General features: G+C 62.9%; 1 protein-coding gene across 1 annotated transcript; it reads right to left on the minus strand.

The window, feature by feature from the left end:
* Positions 1–4,386: 4,386 nt before the first annotated feature.
* Sik1 (salt inducible kinase 1) lies at positions 4,387–15,689 on the minus strand. The gene is made up of 14 exons (XM_042687312.1): positions 15,667–15,689; positions 15,084–15,254; positions 14,516–14,632; positions 12,309–12,372; positions 12,018–12,179; positions 11,793–11,917; positions 11,584–11,707; positions 11,008–11,231; positions 10,659–10,808; positions 10,306–10,428; positions 8,091–8,304; positions 7,527–7,808; positions 6,743–6,962; positions 4,387–6,524 (listed from the first exon to the last, which is right to left on the minus strand). Exons 2-14 carry the CDS (start codon positions 15,237–15,239, stop codon positions 6,200–6,202), a joined length of 2,286 nt encoding a protein of 761 aa, XP_042543246.1. The 5' UTR covers positions 15,240–15,254; positions 15,667–15,689; the 3' UTR covers positions 4,387–6,199.
* Between the last annotated feature and the right edge of the window lie 1,710 nt (positions 15,690–17,399).

Genomic DNA, 17,399 nt, shown 5'->3' on the forward strand with positions numbered 1-17,399 from the left:
GATGGCTAGGCTGGTCCACCAAAGCTCTTCTTCCTCCCCCTTGCTCTTTGGCCTTGTCTGAGGAGGCAGCAGGTGCCCAGGCCCGGAGCTCCAGCAGAAACCCAGGTACACGCTGGCGTGAGCCAGGCCCGGGGGGCACAGGAGAGGCTTCCGGGTGGTAAACCAGAGCAGCTCACCGCAGTGCCCTGCCCTCGCTGTGTCCTCAGACCCCTGGCACCCACTGCTGCTGGACCCCGGCTGGCATCAGGAATGATCTCAGAGCAGTTCTGCAGCTCAGCCCGGCTGTAGAGCTCAGCCAGGGAGGAGCTGGGCACCACCCACAGCCGGTGAGCCCCCAAAGCCCCACCGGGACGGTCCTGCCGACAGAGCCTGGCTAGGTCCTGTGCCACACTTGGGACTTAAGGAGACACGCATTCCCGTGTTCTCGCACGGGGGGAGACACGCATTCCCGTGTTCTCTCCCCCCCCCCCCCCCCGTGGAGGCCGGCACCAGGGCCGTGGCTCCCAGGCTGTCACGCTGTCACTGCACACAGCGCCATTCTGCAAAACACACTGGGAATCAGTGACACTCACAGCCCCCCACGAGCTCCCAAACTGACTCAGAATGAAAGAGGAAACCTGAACAGCACCACAGAGACAGTTGAAATTTGAATGTGAAATATTCTACCCTCTTGCAAAGAAACTCCAGCCCCAAACATAATGAATTCCACCGAACACTTAAGGAAGAGATAAAAACCAGTTTTGCACAAATATACACCCTCAATCAGCTTGTGGAAACGAATAGGTCAAAGCTAAAGTTGATCATGGAATTGCAAACCTCTTAGAAAAGCAAAATGTGTTAGGAAGATGGGGACAGACGGACAGGTAGGCATTTCTTAGTCAACACAAGAAAAGCACTAATCAAAGAGGTATAAAATGATAAGCTAGAATTCATTAAAACTCACAAGTCCAATTTATTCAAGCCTTTAATTCTTTACTCTTCAAATGATGGACACGTCACAAATAGAAAGATTTTTCTCTTTCTGCATATAAGATATTATATATGTAATGTATATATACACACACATACCCACATATCAAAGAGAAATGCATTCAGAATACATAAAGCTCTCCTATAATTCAAATAAAAGTTATGTGAAAACTCAAACAACCTATTAAAAATTGGCAAAGATTGGATTGGAGCTCAGTGGTGCAGCAGGCTCAGCATGAGTCTCGGTTCAATCTCCAGCACTAAACACACACACACACACACAAAAGAAAGGAAGGAAGGAAGAAGGAAAGAAAGAAAGAGCAAATAAATGTAAATGACCTTGAAAAGCAGAGTGGATCCTAACTCATCACACGATTTTAGAAATCACTAGTCAGAGGAAAACGTGCCAGGCCTAGTGCTGGTACATGCCTGTGATGACAGGAGACAATGAGTTCAAGGTCAACCTGAGCTACGCATGGAATCAGTTCCAAGCCAACCTGGGCTTCGTAGTAAGACCCTGTCTTCAAAAGCAACAGCAAAAAAAGGGGTGGGGGGAATAATAGTATGATACCACCACAGACAGCCTGGCTAATGCATAAACACGGGCAAAGCCAAGCACTGGCAGGAGGATGGAGCCCGTGGCCCTGCGTGTGGCAGGCAGCGGTGTAGAGCCGGTGCAGCCACCTGGTCTGCCGGGGGGAGGCATCCTCCGAGACCGATGGCTGCTGAGCCACACGAGCCCGTATTGTGCCCGGCCTGTGTTACTCTGGAGAAAGGAAACCTTCCAAAGAGTACTGGCATGCCCGTATACATAACAACCCGAGCTAGAAACACCCCGAACGCTCGTCACTGGATGAGGGGTAAACAAACCAGGACGCACCCACCCCATGGATGCAACTCCACCGTGAAAGGAATGAGCTGGTGATAGCAGCCAGTACCCAACCAGGAGATGGGAGCCGCACCCAGCGCGCAGGCACACTGCGCGCTCCTGGGCACAGAGGTCCAGACTGGCCTGTGGGGCCCCTGTGGAAGAAACGCGGAAGGGATCGGGCCTTCTGGCCACCTGGGGCCCTAAGGAGCAGTAAGTCCTTTCCGTTTTGACAAAAATCACCTCCAAATAATGAAATCATGGCCATTAAAGAGCACTGAAGCCAGGCACCGTGGCTTATACCTCTAATCCTCAATACTCAGGACACTGAGAACTGAGCATGGTGGTTTGAAGTCAAGTCCATGAGACTCTCGTCTCCAATGAACCACAAAAAGCCGGAAGTGGAGCTGTGGCTCAAGTGGAAAAAAGTTAAGAGACATCTCCTGGCCTCTGAGTTCAAGCCCTATGATAGAGAGAGGGGGAGAGAGGGAGAGGGAGGGGGAGAAGAGGAGAGGAAGAGGGAGAGGGAGGGGAGGAGAGATAGGGAGGGAGGACAAACAGCTCCCCAAGGAAGACGAAATGAACTAATAAACTCCATCTCTCCCGGACCCTCCACAAATCTCCCCTGATTCAGCATTCTGCTTCACTGTTTCCTCCTGGCTCCAACAGCAGCCTGGAGCGCCAGTGACCTTGGAGCGCAGGTGACCTTGGAGATGGTCCATGGGCCTTGAAGAAGGCCCAAGAGGGCTGCTGCGCCCAAGCCCCTTCCCCAGCCAAACTAAAAAACGCCGGTTTCAGCAAGCCGGGCCGCCGTCTCCAGGGGACACACACACCCCGCTGCCTCATGGGAGGAAAAGCGGCAGGGACCTTTGGCTCTGAGCTTCCCCCCAGCCACCCAGTTCCTCCTCCAGCAGATTCGGTTCCTTCTCAGTGGCCCTCGGGGAGCTCCCTCGCCCCATGACCCTTGTGCTGCACCGGGGTGCACAGGAGGCAGCCCCCCCTCCTCCAGGCACACCCAGAAAGTCCCTTCACCACACCCCGGGGCACCAAGGCACCAGCCTGTGCCCCGCCCCAAGGGGTGAGCCCTCCTCGGTCCTGCGGGAGCGGCTGAGCGCCTGCCCCCAGGCAGCTGGCCTTCCCGGGTGGGTACTGTGCCCGTGACTGTGCACGTCTGCGGACGCCGCTGTTTACTGTGCTCACTAGGTGTGCAGAGCTGCTCCCGAGTCCTCGCGGCTCCTGGGGGGGGGGGGGGTTCGCCATAGTGAACATCGTCCACCCGAGTCCCGGAGTCTGCACTGCACAGCCAGGCACATGGCGGCTGCACGCAGAGCCGCACACCTGCTGGTGGAGTCACGCATGGCGGCCGGTGCTCCCGGGGAAGCACGTGCACGTCAGTGCTATTAGGCACGGCACATCCCAAGTCCAAGGCAAGACTTGGCTTGAGCTCTTCCCCTTGCCAAGATGCCCTGTCCCTGCGCGGTAAGCTGGTCGCAAGAGCATGGCCAACTCAGATGCCGCACCCCACCCCCGGCCCCCGTGCCGCCCCACCCCACTCCCGCAGGGCTGCCAAGGGCACATAGCACACGTGGGCACCGCTGCGCCCCCAGCCTGGGTCCCTGAGCAAGGGAGGCACCGCCAGGGCTCTGGCGTGGGCTGGCTTAGCTGTTATGGGGGTGTGCTGTCTAGTCTGGCCTTTTTGCTATGTGCCACTACGGGGGCTTGAACCTAGGATCTGGGTGCTGTATCTCTTTTGTACTCAAGGCTGTCGCTCTACCACTTGAGCCACACCGGTTCTGGCTTTTTACTCGTTCATCAGGAGTAGGAATGTCCCTGGCACCTGCCTTTTTTTCAAGGTTGAATCATATCCCACACTACTTGCCGACCCCTCATCCACTGCTGCGCCTTTCCTGTGAGTGGCATGTGTGTGTCAACAGCTGAAACCCTGCTTTCAGGCCTTTGGGACGACCCAGCAGAGGAAATGTAGGTTCTTGTTGGAGCGCTACGCAGTGGTGGGTTTCCTGCGGAGTCTGACCATGGTAGCACTCCCACCCACAGCCCACCTGCCAGCAGAGCACACACACTTTTAGTTTTACTTTATTTTTTGGTCGTGGGGCCTGAACTCTGGGCCTGGGCGCTGTCCCTCAGCTCTTCAGCTTAAGGCTAGCACTCTACCACCTGAGCCACAGCGCCACTTCTGGCTTTTTCTGCTTGTGTGGTACTAAGGAATCGAACCCAGGGCCTCATGCATGCAAGGCAAGCGCTCTACCACTGAGCCACCTTCCCAGCCCAGCCCACAGACTTTTAACAGAAGGAAGCAAGCTCTCCTTCTCTAAGAAGCCGCATCTGGAAGGTAGTCATGACTCCTATGTAACTCCCAACCCCTTTGTTTATTGGCAGATTCAGAAAACATTCGGGAAGAGGGGAGGCAGGCCTGAGGGAGTCTCGGCCCAGGGCCTGGCCCCTGCCCCTTCCCTGACCTTAACGCCTGAACCGCCTCAAGACTCTTGGTGACATGGATCCAAGCTGAGTTCTCAGAGATGAACTGAAAGTCAAGGTTCCCCCAAATATTTTATTTAAATATTAAATTAAAAAAAACATACATCAACTAACCATTTGGCATACATTTCTCATGTTAACGTAAGAAACGAAAGAATTCAGGTGTAGTAAAAACAAACCAGTTGTGTACACATCAAGCAGGTCACGTAGCGTCATCACGAAGCTGTGGCAGGACCGTCTGCAGAACACGCATTCCTAGAACTCAGAGGGTCGAAGCCATCCCCAAACAAAACCACCGTGAGAGTAAAGTGCTTGCCACTGCTTCAGACAGGCAGGGTGCCGAGGCCTGGGGACCGGAACCGAGAGGGCGGGAGGGGACGGGACTGCGCGGGCTGCTGAGCTGCCTCTGTGGACAGGGGAGCAGGCAGGGCACATGCGCCCGCCCCCGACCCCCGGCCCCCAACACAGGGTTGGCGGGCGGGAGGCTTTGGTGTTTTCTGTGGCAGGTGCCAGTCCACTCCCGGGGGGAACCCTTAGTCCACATTTAGCCAGCCACAGAGCGCGTGGCGAGCTTGCGGGCTCAGCATGGGGCACAGAGGCTGCTGGGCGGCAGGGCGGAGACCCCACAAGGCGCTTGCGCCCAGCCCGCCCTCAAGTAACTCAGTCAATCTTTGGCTTTTAGGAATACCCGCCTTCCCCTTCCTGTAACACTGCAGGTCTAAGCTGAAGGCACCTGGCAGGGAGGGAGGGGGGCGCTGGCAGGGGGCGGGTGGCCGTGTCTCTGCCCACCGGGACGGGCCCAGGGCCCCAGCGCCTCAGCCCCTCCTCAGTGCAGCCCGGTGCCGACGTGACTGCGCGAGGTTTAAATGGGAAACACAAAAGTGTAGTACAAAGTATAAAAAATAAGTCGTGTCCATGTGTTTCCTGATTGTACACACATATAGCATTTGCTTAAAAACAGGAACAGCGCTTTACAAACACCGCCCAGACTTCTCATCTCATTGGCCTTGCAGGAAAGCCACGCCACAGCAGCCCGGGCCAGGGGGCCAGGGGGCCGGGGGGACTGGGGAGGGGCCCGGTCCGAGGGCAGCTGGGTCACAGCCGGTGAGCATCTGCCCACCTGCGCCCGGCCCAGCCACAGCCCGTGATATTGCACTATTTCCCCCAAGTCAGGAGTCCTTGTTGGACTCTGGCAACGAAATGCATAAGAACTTAGTTATTAGCAGCGAAAATGAGATACAGCAGAAACTCATTGGCGTCCTCGAGGTGTGTGCATCTGGGACAAGTCTGGGCCTTCTGCTCCTTCCCAGTCCCACGTGGTTCCCGGGAGAATTCTGGAAACCGACCCTCAGCAGTGGAAGCAGCTCCGCTGAACCGGAGGAGTTCTGCGTCTTCTGGGGAGAATTCCAAGAATGCAGACGCACCTGGGCCGAGCGGCAGCGGCGGCAGCAGCGTTCCGTCTCATTGAAGCACGCAAGTTCCAGGAAGTGGAGAACTGGCAACTTGAAAACCAAGACGTACCGCGATGGGCCCGCAGGGACACACGCCGCAGACAGCGCGTGGCTCGAGGCTCGCTCGGGCCTCTGCTCCTCTGCTCCGCTGTCTGTGGGTGGAAGCCGTCCATCTTCCCTTGCCCTGCTCCCCCACCCAGCCCCACCCTCACGGCACACCCCCAACCATCATTTTTTCAGAAGCTTCCACAGTCGAGGCCACTCAGTGCAAGAAAAAGTAAAACCAAAATAAACTAACAGGCCCGTACACCTAACATATTGCTTGCTTCGCTTCGAGAAAGTTCTTGGCTTTGAGTCCGAAACCATCTTCACATATCTGAAATTATTGCTTGGAAGAGTGGCGAGCCGAGGGGCCTCACTGCACCAGGACAGCCGTCCCCCGTGGGCTGGGGGCCAGGTCCTCCATCTCGCAGTCCCCCTGCGGCCGCCCGGCCAGGCACTGCTGCAGGGGCCTGGCGGGCAGGGGCGCCTGCTCCGCGCTGATGCGCAGGTGGGCGTCCAGGAGCCGCGCGGCCGACGCCACGGGAGACACCCCGGCCGGCAGGAGGGGAGCTGGCAGCAGCGTGAACCCCGACGCCAGGGGGCCGTCGCAGGGGGCCAGCGCGTAGGGGGCAGGGGGCTGCAGCAGGACCTGCTGGCAGCCGGGCAGGGTGGCGGGGTGGTGCTGGAGCTGGAGCAGCCTGCGGAACAGGACAGGAGGACACCGGTCACTGCCGCTCCGGCTCAAGGAGCTCCCGAGGCTGCGGGGACGTCCGCCCGCCCTCCCCGAGCTGCTGTGGGACAGCTTCACCCCTCACGGGCCTGCGGCCGCCTTGCTGCCCCTGCCTACCTCCTCCCTGAAATAACCCCGGCCTCCAGCCCAGCCAGCCCACTGGGGAGGGGGGAGCGGGGGGCCCACCTCTGCTGGTGCAGCACCTCCTCCAGCAGGCTTCGGCCTTCCCGGCCGCCAGCAGAGCCGCTCTGCAGGCTGGGGCTCTGCGCTGGCGCGTGGAGGGCACCCCTGGGGGCCCGGCTGGAGGACTGGCACACCTGGCGCGCCAGCCCCTTGATCTTGTTCAGGCCCAGGAACCCTTTGGTCCTCGCGTTCTTCCTCAACTGCTGCCGGAAGGCCTTCAGTCCTGATGAGACACACGTGGCATCAGCCCGGAGCCGGCTCCCGCTGTGGCCCTTTACCGGCTGAGGTCCGCACTGGGGGGCGGGGAGGGGGGTTGGGGGGCGGCGAGCAGGAAGAAAGCCGGCGGTGCTGGGTGCCGAGCCCTTCCCGACCACCCTCCACCGGGCCCAGCCCTGCCCGCGGCCTAGGGAGCAGTTCTAACGCTGGCGCGCATCTGGTGCCCATGTGGGCTGACAAGCTCATGGGCACTCCAAGCCCTGGAGGATGGTGGAGGGAGCCCTGGCAGCCAGTGGGCACAGAGCCACCTTTGTTGGGGACCCTTCCTGACCCCACCCACCAGACACGAGCGCCCCCCACGCTCTCAAAAGCGACTAGAGGCACCGTCCACCGCACTGGCAGCCACACTGCCCAGATGCCCAGAGCCAGGGCGGTTCTTCTAGCCTTTCGGGGGAGCATGGCCCGTCCTGCCTGAGCCCAACGAAGAATGTGGGTACATCTGGTGTTGGGGAGCAGCTCCTGGACGGGACAGGCGGGCCCGGGGATGGGGACGTGAGCACAGGGTCCTCACCTTGGGTCAGCGAGGTGTCTGATGCCCTCCGGCCCTCCTGGAAGCTGACAGGGAGCAGGACGGCCCCCCCGAGGCCCGCCTGGGCCTGCAGCACGGGGGTGGCAGACTGTGCCTCCAGGAACGGGGAGGGGAACCTGATGCGAGAGCAGGCGCCCAGCAGCCCCTGGGCAGCCAGGCCACCCCCAAGCCCTGCGGGGCCCTGGCTGGAAGAGAAGGTGAGGCAGCTGTCGGAGCTTGTTCCTTCCGAGGGACTCGCGGAGGCGGAGCAGGAGACAACAATGCCTGCCGGGGAGCGTGCTCGTGAGCCCTGGCCGTCCCAGGCCACTGATGGACAGGCCAGGGGCCCTCGGGGCGGGGGCGGGGGTGGGGAGGTGAACCCTGTGAGCGCAAGCCCAGCCAGCCGGCTGTCGGTGGTACCAGCGGGCTGAGGATGAGAGGAGGCCGGGGGCCGGGCTGAAGGGGTCCAGGGGCGAGAGGAGGCTGCCAGGCAAAGGGTCTGCAACAAGCAAGCCTGCCGTGGCCTCACGGCAGCCCACCCTGGTTCTGGGTTCTCAGTGGACTTACAGGGAGGGGCGAGCGGGAAGTGGGTGGAGACCTCGGCCAGCGTGTGTCTTCGGCCAGTGCTGCCCGCCAGGGGCTCCTGGACCTCATGCTCCTCCTCCAGGCCAGGCCCTTGCCGGGCCTCCTCACTGATGGCCGTGTCCAGCAGGCTACTGGGAGAGGTGGGGCGGTGCCGGAGCACGCCGTTGCAGTTGGCGTCCACGGAGAAGAACAAGGGCTGTGTGGGAAGGACGGAGACAGGTCACCGGTGGGGCTCTGGAAGCCGGGTGGACGCCACAGGCGGGTGGGCGGGCAGGCGCCACAGGCGGGTGGGCGCCACAGGCGGGTGGGCGCCACAGGCGGGTGGGCGGGCAGGCGGGGGGGGCGCCACAGGCGGGTGGGCGCCACAGGCGGGTGGGCGGGCAGGCGCCACAGGCGGGTGGGCGCCACAGGCGGGTGGGCGGGCAGGCGGGTGGGCGCCACAGGCGGGTGGGCGCCACAGGCGGGGGGGGCGCCACAGGCGGGTGGGCGGGCAGGCGGGTGGGCGGGCAGGCGGGGGGGCGCCACAGGCGGGTGGGCGGGCAGGCGGGGGGGGCGCCACAGGCGGGTGGACGCCACAGGCGGGTGGGCGGGCAGGCGGGGGGGGCGCCACAGGCGGGTGGGCGGGCAGGCGGGTGGGCGGGCGGGCGCCACAGGCGGGTGGGCGCCACAGGCGGGTGGGCGGGCAGGCGGGTGGGCGCCACAGGCGGGTGGGCGCCACAGGCGGGGGGGGCGCCACAGGCGGGTGGGCGGGCAGGCGGGTGGGCGGGCAGGCGGGGGGGCGCCACAGGCGGGTGGGCGGGCAGGCGGGGGGGCGCCACAGGCGGGTGGACGCCACAGGCGGGTGGGCGGGCAGGCGGGGGGGCGCCACAGGCGGGTGGGCGGGCAGGCGGGTGGGCGGGCAGGCGGGGGGGCGCCACAGGCGGGTGGGCGGGCAGGCGGGTGGGCGGGCAGGCGGGGGGGGCGCCACAGGCAGGTGGGCAGGCAGGCGGGTGGGCGGGCAGGCGGGGGGGCGCCACAGGCGGGTGGGCGCCACAGGCGGGTGGGCGCCACAGGCGGGTGGGCGGGCAGGCGGGTGGGCGGGCAGGCGGGTGGACGCCACAGGCGGGTGGGCGGGCAGGCGGGTGGGCGCCACAGGCGGGTGGGCGGGCAGGCGGGTGGGCGGGCAGGCGGGGGGGCGCCACAGGCGGGTGGACGCCACAGGCGGGGGGGGCGCCACAGGCGGGTGGGCGGGCAGGCGGGGGGGCGCCACAGGCGGGTGGGCGGGCAGGCGGGTGGGCGGGCAGGTGGGTGGACGCCACAGGCGGGTGGGCGGGCAGGCGGGTGGGCGGGCAGGCGGGTGGACGCCACAGGCGGGTGGGCGGGCAGGCGGGTGGGCAGGCAGGCGGGTGGGCGCCACAGGCGGGTGGGCGGGCAGGCGGGGTGCGGGCAGGCGGGGTGCGGGCAGGCGGGTGGGCAGGCAGGCGGGGTGCGGGCAGGCGGGTGGGCGGGCAGGCGGGTGGGCGCCACAGGCGGGTGGGCGGGCAGGCGGGTGGGCGCCACAGGCGGGTGGACGCCACAGGCGGGTGGGCGGGCAGGCAGGTGGACGCCACAGGCGGGTGGGCGGGCAGGCGGGTGGGCGGGCAGGCGGGTGGGTGCCACAGGCGGGTGGGCGGGCAGGCGGGTGGGCGCCACGGGCGGGTGGGCGGGCAGGCGGGTGGACGCCACAGGCGGGTGGGCGGGCCGGCGGGTGGGCGGGCAGGCGGGTGGGCGCCACAGGCAGGTGGGCGGGCAGGCGGGTGGACGCCACAGGCGGGTGGGCGCCACAGGCGGGTGGGCGGGCAGGCGGGTGGACGCCACAGGCGGGTGGGCGGGCAGGCGGGTGGGCGGGCAGGCGGGTGGGCGCCACAGGCGGGTGGGCGGGCAGGCGGGTGGACGCCACAGGCGGGTGGGCGCCACAGGCGGGTGGGCGGGCAGGCGGGGTGCGGGCAGGCGGGAGGGGCAGGCGGGTTGGGGAGCTGGCGGGTTGGGGGGCAGGCGGGGTGTGGGCAGGTGGGGGGGGGGGCAGGCCGGCGGGTGGGGGGGCAGGCGGGTGGGGAGGCAGGGGGCAGGCAGGCGGGCGGGGATGCGGGTTGGGGGGCAGGCGGGTGGGGAGGCCAGGGTGAGGGCAGGCGGGTGGGGGGGCAGGCGGGTGGGGAGGCCAGGGTGCGGGTCTCCGTACCTGCAGGGAGCTGTGCAGGTCGCAGTCCAGCTCCGCCTGCAGGACAGACTGTGCCAGGGCCTGGGGCTGTGGGCACAGCAGGGACGGTCGGAAAGGGTCACTGGGGAAGCCGTCGTGTGGAGCCTGGGAGGCAGGGAGGAGGGGTGGTGTCAGAGGCCAGCCCGAGCCCGCCTCCAGCGGCAGCCAGGGGAGCCGGGCCGGTGCCGTGGCAGGGCTGGCTCTTTCTGGGGAGACCACCGGCGCACGTTAGGAGGCGCAGGACAGCGGTGGGGGTGATGAGAAGCAAGCAGCTACCGGGCAGACCGGACCCCCGCTCCCAACACAGAGGCCCCGCGCCAGGCGGAGGGGCTCACCTCCAGCCCGCTGAGGTCTGAGCTCCTGGGCCGAGGCTGCCGGGCGGGCAGGGGCCGGGCGGGCAGCTGTGAACTGCGATGCTCCCTGAGACGCTCGAGCAGGAGGTAGTAGATGGCGGCGAAGTGGTTGTAGCTGCTGTTCTGCAGAGACTGGGGACATAGGCGTGGGGTGAGCATGGCCGCCTCCCTCTGCAGGGCCACCGAGGCTCCCCTACGAGGCCGCTCCACGTTATTCCTGGGCAGCCGTCAGGAGCGGACAGGCCGGCCCTTAAATGAGTCACACTCCCAGCGGCCACGGGTGGGGTGCGGGGTGAGGCGGTCAGGACAGGGGGCGGTCCGGCCCGCTCACCTCCACCGTCCTCTGCCGGTCGATGCCCAGGGCCTGCATGATGCCCAGCGCCTGCTCGTTGTAGTCGCCCAGGTTGGAGGAGTAGGCCTGCGTGGAGAGGGCGGGGCCGGGCCGCGGGGCCAGCGTGGGGTCCGCCTGCATCCAGCGGTGCTGGCGGATCTGGGCGATGGAGATGCGCTTGGCGGGGTCCACCGCCAGCATGCGGCGGATCAGCGTCTCGCAGTCTGCAGGACACACAGGAGTTCTGGGGTGGCCGCCCTGCAAGCACCTTGCGCCCCCCACCAGGTGAGGCCCCAAGGAAGTCTGGGCTGCGAGCAGCCGCGGTGCCCTCTGCAGGTCCAGGGCCAGGGACGTGCTGGGCAGGGCCCTCGGGCCCCCGACGCAGACGTGCCCATGCGCAGGCACCTGGGCGATGAGGGAGGGCGGTGCTCCCGCCTGCTAAGTGAGGCACCGGAAAGCATCGGTGGTCAGGTTTCTCTGGCAGCCCAGTCACCTGGGCCCAGTTCCCATTAGCAGATGGGAGACCCGCCCCTTCTCCCCAAGCCACGCCCCTGCTGGCCGGCTGGGCTCACTCACCTTGAGACATGAAGAAGGGGATTCGGAAGCGACCCTCCAGCACCCGCTGTCTCAGCGTCGGCAGGTTGGGCCCATCAAAAGGAAGAGAGCCACACACCAGGACATACAGCACAACACCGAGGCTCTGGGAAGAGGAAACGGCCAGGGTCAGGGCCTGGCAGGCCATGGGACCTCGTCCGGGGAAGCGGGGTCCACACACGGGCATTTACCCAGATGTCCAGCTGGGGGCCTTCATACTCTTTTCCCTCAAAGACTTCGGGGGCTGCGTATGGGGGACTCCCACACCACGTGGACAGGGGCTCTCCAGGATTGTAGAAATTCCCAAACCCAAAATCTGAAAGGCAAAGAAACCATGTCACTAGCCCGGAGACGGCTCCGGCATGAGGCGGGCAGGCCCGGCTCTCGCTGCCCGCCCCACTCGGGCTGCCCCTTACCTGCCAGCTTGATGTCCATGTTGCCGTCCAGCAGCAGGTTCTCCGTCTTGAGGTCCCGGTGCACAATGTGGTGGTCATGGCAGTACTCCACGGCAGACAGAATCTGCCAGAACTTCTTGCGTGCCTCGTTCTCACTGAAGTGTCCATTGGAAGTCAGATAATCTGGGGAGACACAAAGCAACGCTCTCCCCACGATTCCGAGTGTGCCCACAGCGCAACGCTGGGTGAGTGGCGGGGCGTAGGCCCAACGGGAGGGCAGCTTCGACAGGCATGAAAGCAAGCATTGCTTACCGAACATCTCTCCGTTTTTTGCAAACTCAGTGACAATATAAAGCATATCCTTTGTCTCCATAACCTACAAAAACAAAACAAGACAAAAACCAGACCTGACATTTAGCCCTATGGGAAAGGAACCAACTGCAGGAGGACTAAACTCCTTGTGAACCCCAGTAAACCTTTTAACTTCCCCAAGACAAGTCCACTCATCATTAAGGAGGAACAGGAAAAATAAAAAATAAAGCTTATACACTGAAGATACAAATAAGAAAATTCCTGCTCAGAGAGAGCAAGCAACTTCAGGACTCAGCCCGCGGTGCTGAGCTCAGCGGCTCTGGCTGGGCTCTGGCCCAGGCCAGCTCACACCCCCGGGGCTCTGTGGGAGATGGCCTCTGGAATCCTGTCCACCTTCTTCCAAAGGCCTAGCAGGCAACAGGTTGTTTAAGCCAATGGCCAGAACAATCAATGGCCCGTTCCCATGCACTGCCAAATGCGTTGGCATGAGAACTGGGCTTTGCTAGGTAAGCTACAGGGACTTGAAATCCTCAGCATCTGTCTGTGTCAACACACACCTTAAAAGTTTACTCACTGACAAAGAATTCTGTACTCCCTTCAAACAAAAGGACTTCAAACCTCATTAAGAAACAAGATAGAGGGCTGGGAAGGTGGCTCAGTGGTAGAGCGCTTGCCTTGCATGCATGAGGCTCTGGGTTCCATTCCTCAGCACCACATAAGCAAAAAAAAAAAAAGCCGCAAGTGGCGCTGTGGCTCAAGTGGTAGAGCGCTGGCCTTGAGCTGAAGAGCTGAGGGACAGTGCCCAGGCCCAGAGTTCAGGCCCCACGACCGGATAATAAAGCATAAAAAAAAAATAAAAAATAAAAAAAAGAAACAAGATAGAACTCGTCTTTAGTACTGGAAATAAAACAATCTTGTGTCTGTATATTATAAAACATTTCAGAACTAGAGAGGTAATATTCTTATGGGGAAAAATAATATAGCTATTCTTTTAAAAAGACACTCTTAAAGGGAGTTGCTTTGAGCCGTAGATTGAATAAGGGCAGTGTTACTACCATTCTGGCAATCCTGTTGACAGTTTTAACTGTCCTTCACATGTGATAAGATCTCTGCCAATTCCTTTCTCCATGAAAAGGGGAGAGGGAAAAAGAAAAGTCTGTGTGGTTAGACGTTTAAACCTACAAGGAAGAAGTGCTTCAGACTTCCAGCCTGGTTAGCCACCCAGTCCCAAAGGTCGAGTTGCCCGAGGCAGCAGTGAGAACATCCACCCTGGCTTCCAGCACTCAGCAGAGCTCCACGCAGTGAGCGTGGAAGAAAGACGGGAGAGACAGGAGGGAGGGACCGAGGCTACACAAGTCAGCCATGCAGCACACTTCCCAGGTACGGACAGCAGCAGCGTGGCCCCGAAGGACACTTCATTATCTCCGAGGGCAACTTAAAAATGATAGCCACATAAAGCCTAAGCCGAGTCCGCTCAGAGGTACGGGGTGAAACACGAGCTCCCACAAGCCTGCCTTCACTTACACAGAGTGCAAGCGCCAGTGTGTGGGTCGTGTTAAGTTACAAAGTTCTGTACTCTTGCACTGACACAAACCCTCCAACTGGCCTCACTTTGTCTTTATCACTAGGAAGTATGTGAGAGATTGTGTTGAGTCCTGATTTCTTATTTCTCAAAGATGTAATTAATAATTCCAACACAAACAAAAAATAAGTCATAAAAGAAACCAACAGGGTGAGAGGCATGAAGGGCAAACTCCAAGTGGTGCCTGCCTCCGCTCACCCGGCCCCAAAGAGTTAACCCGGGAAGACAAAGGCTTACTGCCGCCATTGCACACACAAGTTGAGGGAAACTGGCAGGAGCGGTTGCTTTTAAAGTTTAATCATTATCTGCAAAGGTGGGAGTTTCTGGTTTCACTCAAATATGTCTTAATCACTAAGAGCCTGCGGGGCAGCCGCAGAGTAGGTGTGATTCTCCTAGTGACCACTTCAAAACTGGAACAAATGGTATGAGGTGAGCCTTCAGTGAAGCAGAGCGCGACGTAACCCAACAGCAAGAAAATAATCAATCCCCTTTATGTGAGCAGTTCCCAGACCCCCACCACGTCTGGAAAGGGGCCGCCGGCAGGACCCACAGCCAGGCTGTGCAGGAAACAAGGAGTGACAAACTTGCAACAGAACACCCCAGCGAGGAGGGTGGAAGCCCCTACCTGGTAGAGCTTGATGATGTGTGGGTGGTTCAGGAGCTTCATGAGCTGGACCTCCCGGTAGATCTTCTCCAAATTGCCAGAATCCAATCGTGTCTTATCGATTATTTTTATTGCCACCTACGGATTTAGTTAAAAAATATTAAACATTATCTCTTGACTTCATTTACACTTTCCCCCCAACACTGAATGCCTCCAAAAAGTTACACAAAGTTGGGGTGTGGGGGGGGGGGGGATTAAGGCAACCACTCCTGTTGTGTGGAGGAAGCCAAGTTAAATAAATAACCGCCTCTGGCCAGTGCGGCTACCGGGGTCGGGCCCTGGGGGTTTGCTGGGCCGTCTTGTTGCTGGTCATTTCTTTGTCTTTCTGGCCATTCTCCACTAACGGTAGGAATCGTGCAGGAATATAAACCCGGCACGGCTTTCTTCCCCGGGCTAGAAACTTCCGGTGCGGACCCTCCCTCCCTCTGCAGGCCAGAAGGAGCAGGGGGTGGCCGGGCCAGGGCAGGGCCGGCCGCCCGCAAACCACCCCCCCCCCCCCCCCCCCCCGTCCCACCGCCCGGCCCCGCACCTGCGTTTTGGTGACTCGGTGCCGCGCCAGCTTCACCACCGCAAAATTGCCTTTGCCCAGGGTCCGCTCCACGTCGTAGAAGCCCACGCGGAGCGGCTTGGGCCGGGCCTGGCCGGCGCCCGCGGGGCCCGCGCCGCACTCGGACATGATCACCATGGCTCCGCGCAGCACCTGCGGGCGGGCGAGCGAGGGCGCTGGGCGAGGGCTCGGCCGGGGCCCCGACCGGACCCCGACCCGACCCGACCCGCGTCCTACCCCGACCCGCGTCCCGACCCGACCCGCGTCCCCCGCGCCCAAGTCCCCGTCCCCGACCCGCGCTCCCCGTGGCTCCCCGCAGCTCGCCGGTCCCCGGCCCACGGCCGGCCCCGGGGGCACGCGCGGACGCGACCGCACACCTGTCGCCGCGGCCGGCCCGCGCCGGCCTCCCGACCCCGCCGCCGCCCGCCGCCGCCGGCCCCGCAGCCCGCGCCGGAGCCCCGCTCCGCCCCGGCCGCCCCGCGTCCCGCCCGCCACCCCGCGCGCCCCGCGGGCGCCCGCCCAGCCGAGCCGCCGAGCCGAGCCCGCGTCCGCCCGGGCCGCTCACCTCCGCCGCGCCCCGCGCACCCACGCCGGGCCGCCGCCCGCCCCGCGCGCCCCGCCGCCCGCTCGGCCGCCCGCGCCGCTCGCGCCGCCGCCGCCGCCACCGCCGCTGCTGCCGCCGCCGCCCGGGCCGCGCCGCATGTCAGCGCCCCGCCGCCGCCGCCGGCCGCACGCGGCGCCGCCCCGCCCCGCCCGGCCCCGCCCCCGGCCCGCCCCCCGCCGGCCCGGCCCGGCCCATTGACGTCGCTTTGACGCCAGAGCGACGCGCGGCCCGGAGCCGGGCGGAGGGCCGCGGAGATCGGGCGGTTGCCAAGAGACCGGCGGCTCTGACGCGCGCGCCGGTGAGGCCGTCGCCATGGCGACCGCGGGCGGTGACGTCAGGGGCCGGGCCTCCCGCGCCCGCCGGCGCGCCCCCTGCCGGGCGCCGCGGGCACGGCAGGCGCCCCGCCGCGGCCCCGCCCGCCGCCCCCCGACCGCCCACCCTCGCCCGGCCCGACGACCCGCTCCAGCTCGCCCGCCAGCCGCCGCTGCGGGTCCCGGTCGCGGGGTCCGCAAGGGCCGTCGAGCCCGGCGGCAGAACGCCCCGGGCCTAGAGCGCCCTTCACCCCACCCGACCCGGGTCCCAAGGCCTGGAGGGGTTGGCCAGCCCCCAGATGACCGAGGGTGGGTAGACAGACAGATGCAGGATAGACAGACGGATAGACGGAGGACAGATGACAGATGGTAGACAGATGATAGATAGACGGAGGACAGATGACAGATGGATACATGGATGGATAGATGATAGATAGACTGATGACAGATGGATGATAGGTGGATGATAGACAGATGATAGGCACACTGGTAGATGGATGATACAGTAGATGACAGGTAGATGACAGCCCATAACATAGGTGATAGGTAAGCTAGATGATCGATGGATTATAGATGGTAGGTAAAACAGACTGATCCATGGTAGATAACATATGATGGATAATGGTGTTTGGCAAATTGGAAACTTAAAACAGACCAAGTGTCCCGGGAGCCTCCACCGCAGGCCCTGCGCCCCGCCCCCACCCCACCCACCACATTCCACGGATCACTGAACCACACAAGCACCTGTCCCACAGCGGACAGATGGGTGGAGGCCTCAGCAGCCTGGGAACTCTGTGGCCTAACCCACGGTGGCTCCTTGTCCCTCAGCTCCCAGCTGGCCCACACTGCCGAGTACCAACAGGGCCCTGGGGCTGGCCCCAAGGTTGGCTGCCGGAATCAGGTCCACTGCAGGAGACCCATGGCTTCCTCTGTCTGTGTCCACTGCCTCATGCATCACCAGATCTACAGTGTCTCTGAAGGAAGAATGGCAAGGTGAATGACATTTGTCAGGTTTAGAAAGGCAACAGTTTGAGACTGAACTTCGGTATGGCGTCTAGAGTTATGTTTTCCTGGTGTTTTAAAAAAAAAAGGCACTAATTCACAAGAAGTGCAAGGAGCAAGAATGAATCCAAATTGATTCAGAACTAGAACCTTCACCAGGGAAGTTTGGTGCGCGGGCAGGTGCGGGGAGCAGGCCCAGGAGAGACCCGGGCCACGGCTGCCGCCAACCTGTCTCAGCCCTCCACACACACCCCATGGGCCAGTAGGTCTGGACAGACACCTGGCACGAATTGTCACTTGCCTTAGTGTTTCAGAGCGTCTGCCTTTGCTCATCCCAGGCTTATCCACCGGTAATTTGGAGGAGTGTTTTTAGTACCTTCC

The sequence above is a fragment of the Dipodomys spectabilis genome, unplaced genomic scaffold (genome assembly GCF_019054845.1).
Source record: "Dipodomys spectabilis isolate Male_0828 unplaced genomic scaffold, ASM1905484v1 ptg000107l, whole genome shotgun sequence".
Taxonomy (NCBI): Eukaryota; Metazoa; Chordata; class Mammalia; order Rodentia; family Heteromyidae; genus Dipodomys; species Dipodomys spectabilis.

What these genes read in the sequence shown, in the direction of transcription:
- Sik1 (XM_042687312.1), bottom strand. Translation starts at nt 15,239, where the DNA reads ATGGTGATCATGTCCGAGTGCGGCGCGGGCCCCGCGGGCGCCGGCCAG. An exon ending in ACCGAGTCACCAAAACGCAG is followed by an intron (nt 14,633 to 15,083) that starts GTGCGGGGCCGG and finishes CTAAATCCGTAG; the next exon opens with GTGGCAATAAAAATAATCGA. An exon ending in CCCCTTCTTCATGTCTCAAG is followed by an intron (nt 11,232 to 11,583) that starts GTGAGTGAGCCC and finishes TGTGTCCTGCAG; the next exon opens with ACTGCGAGACGCTGATCCGC.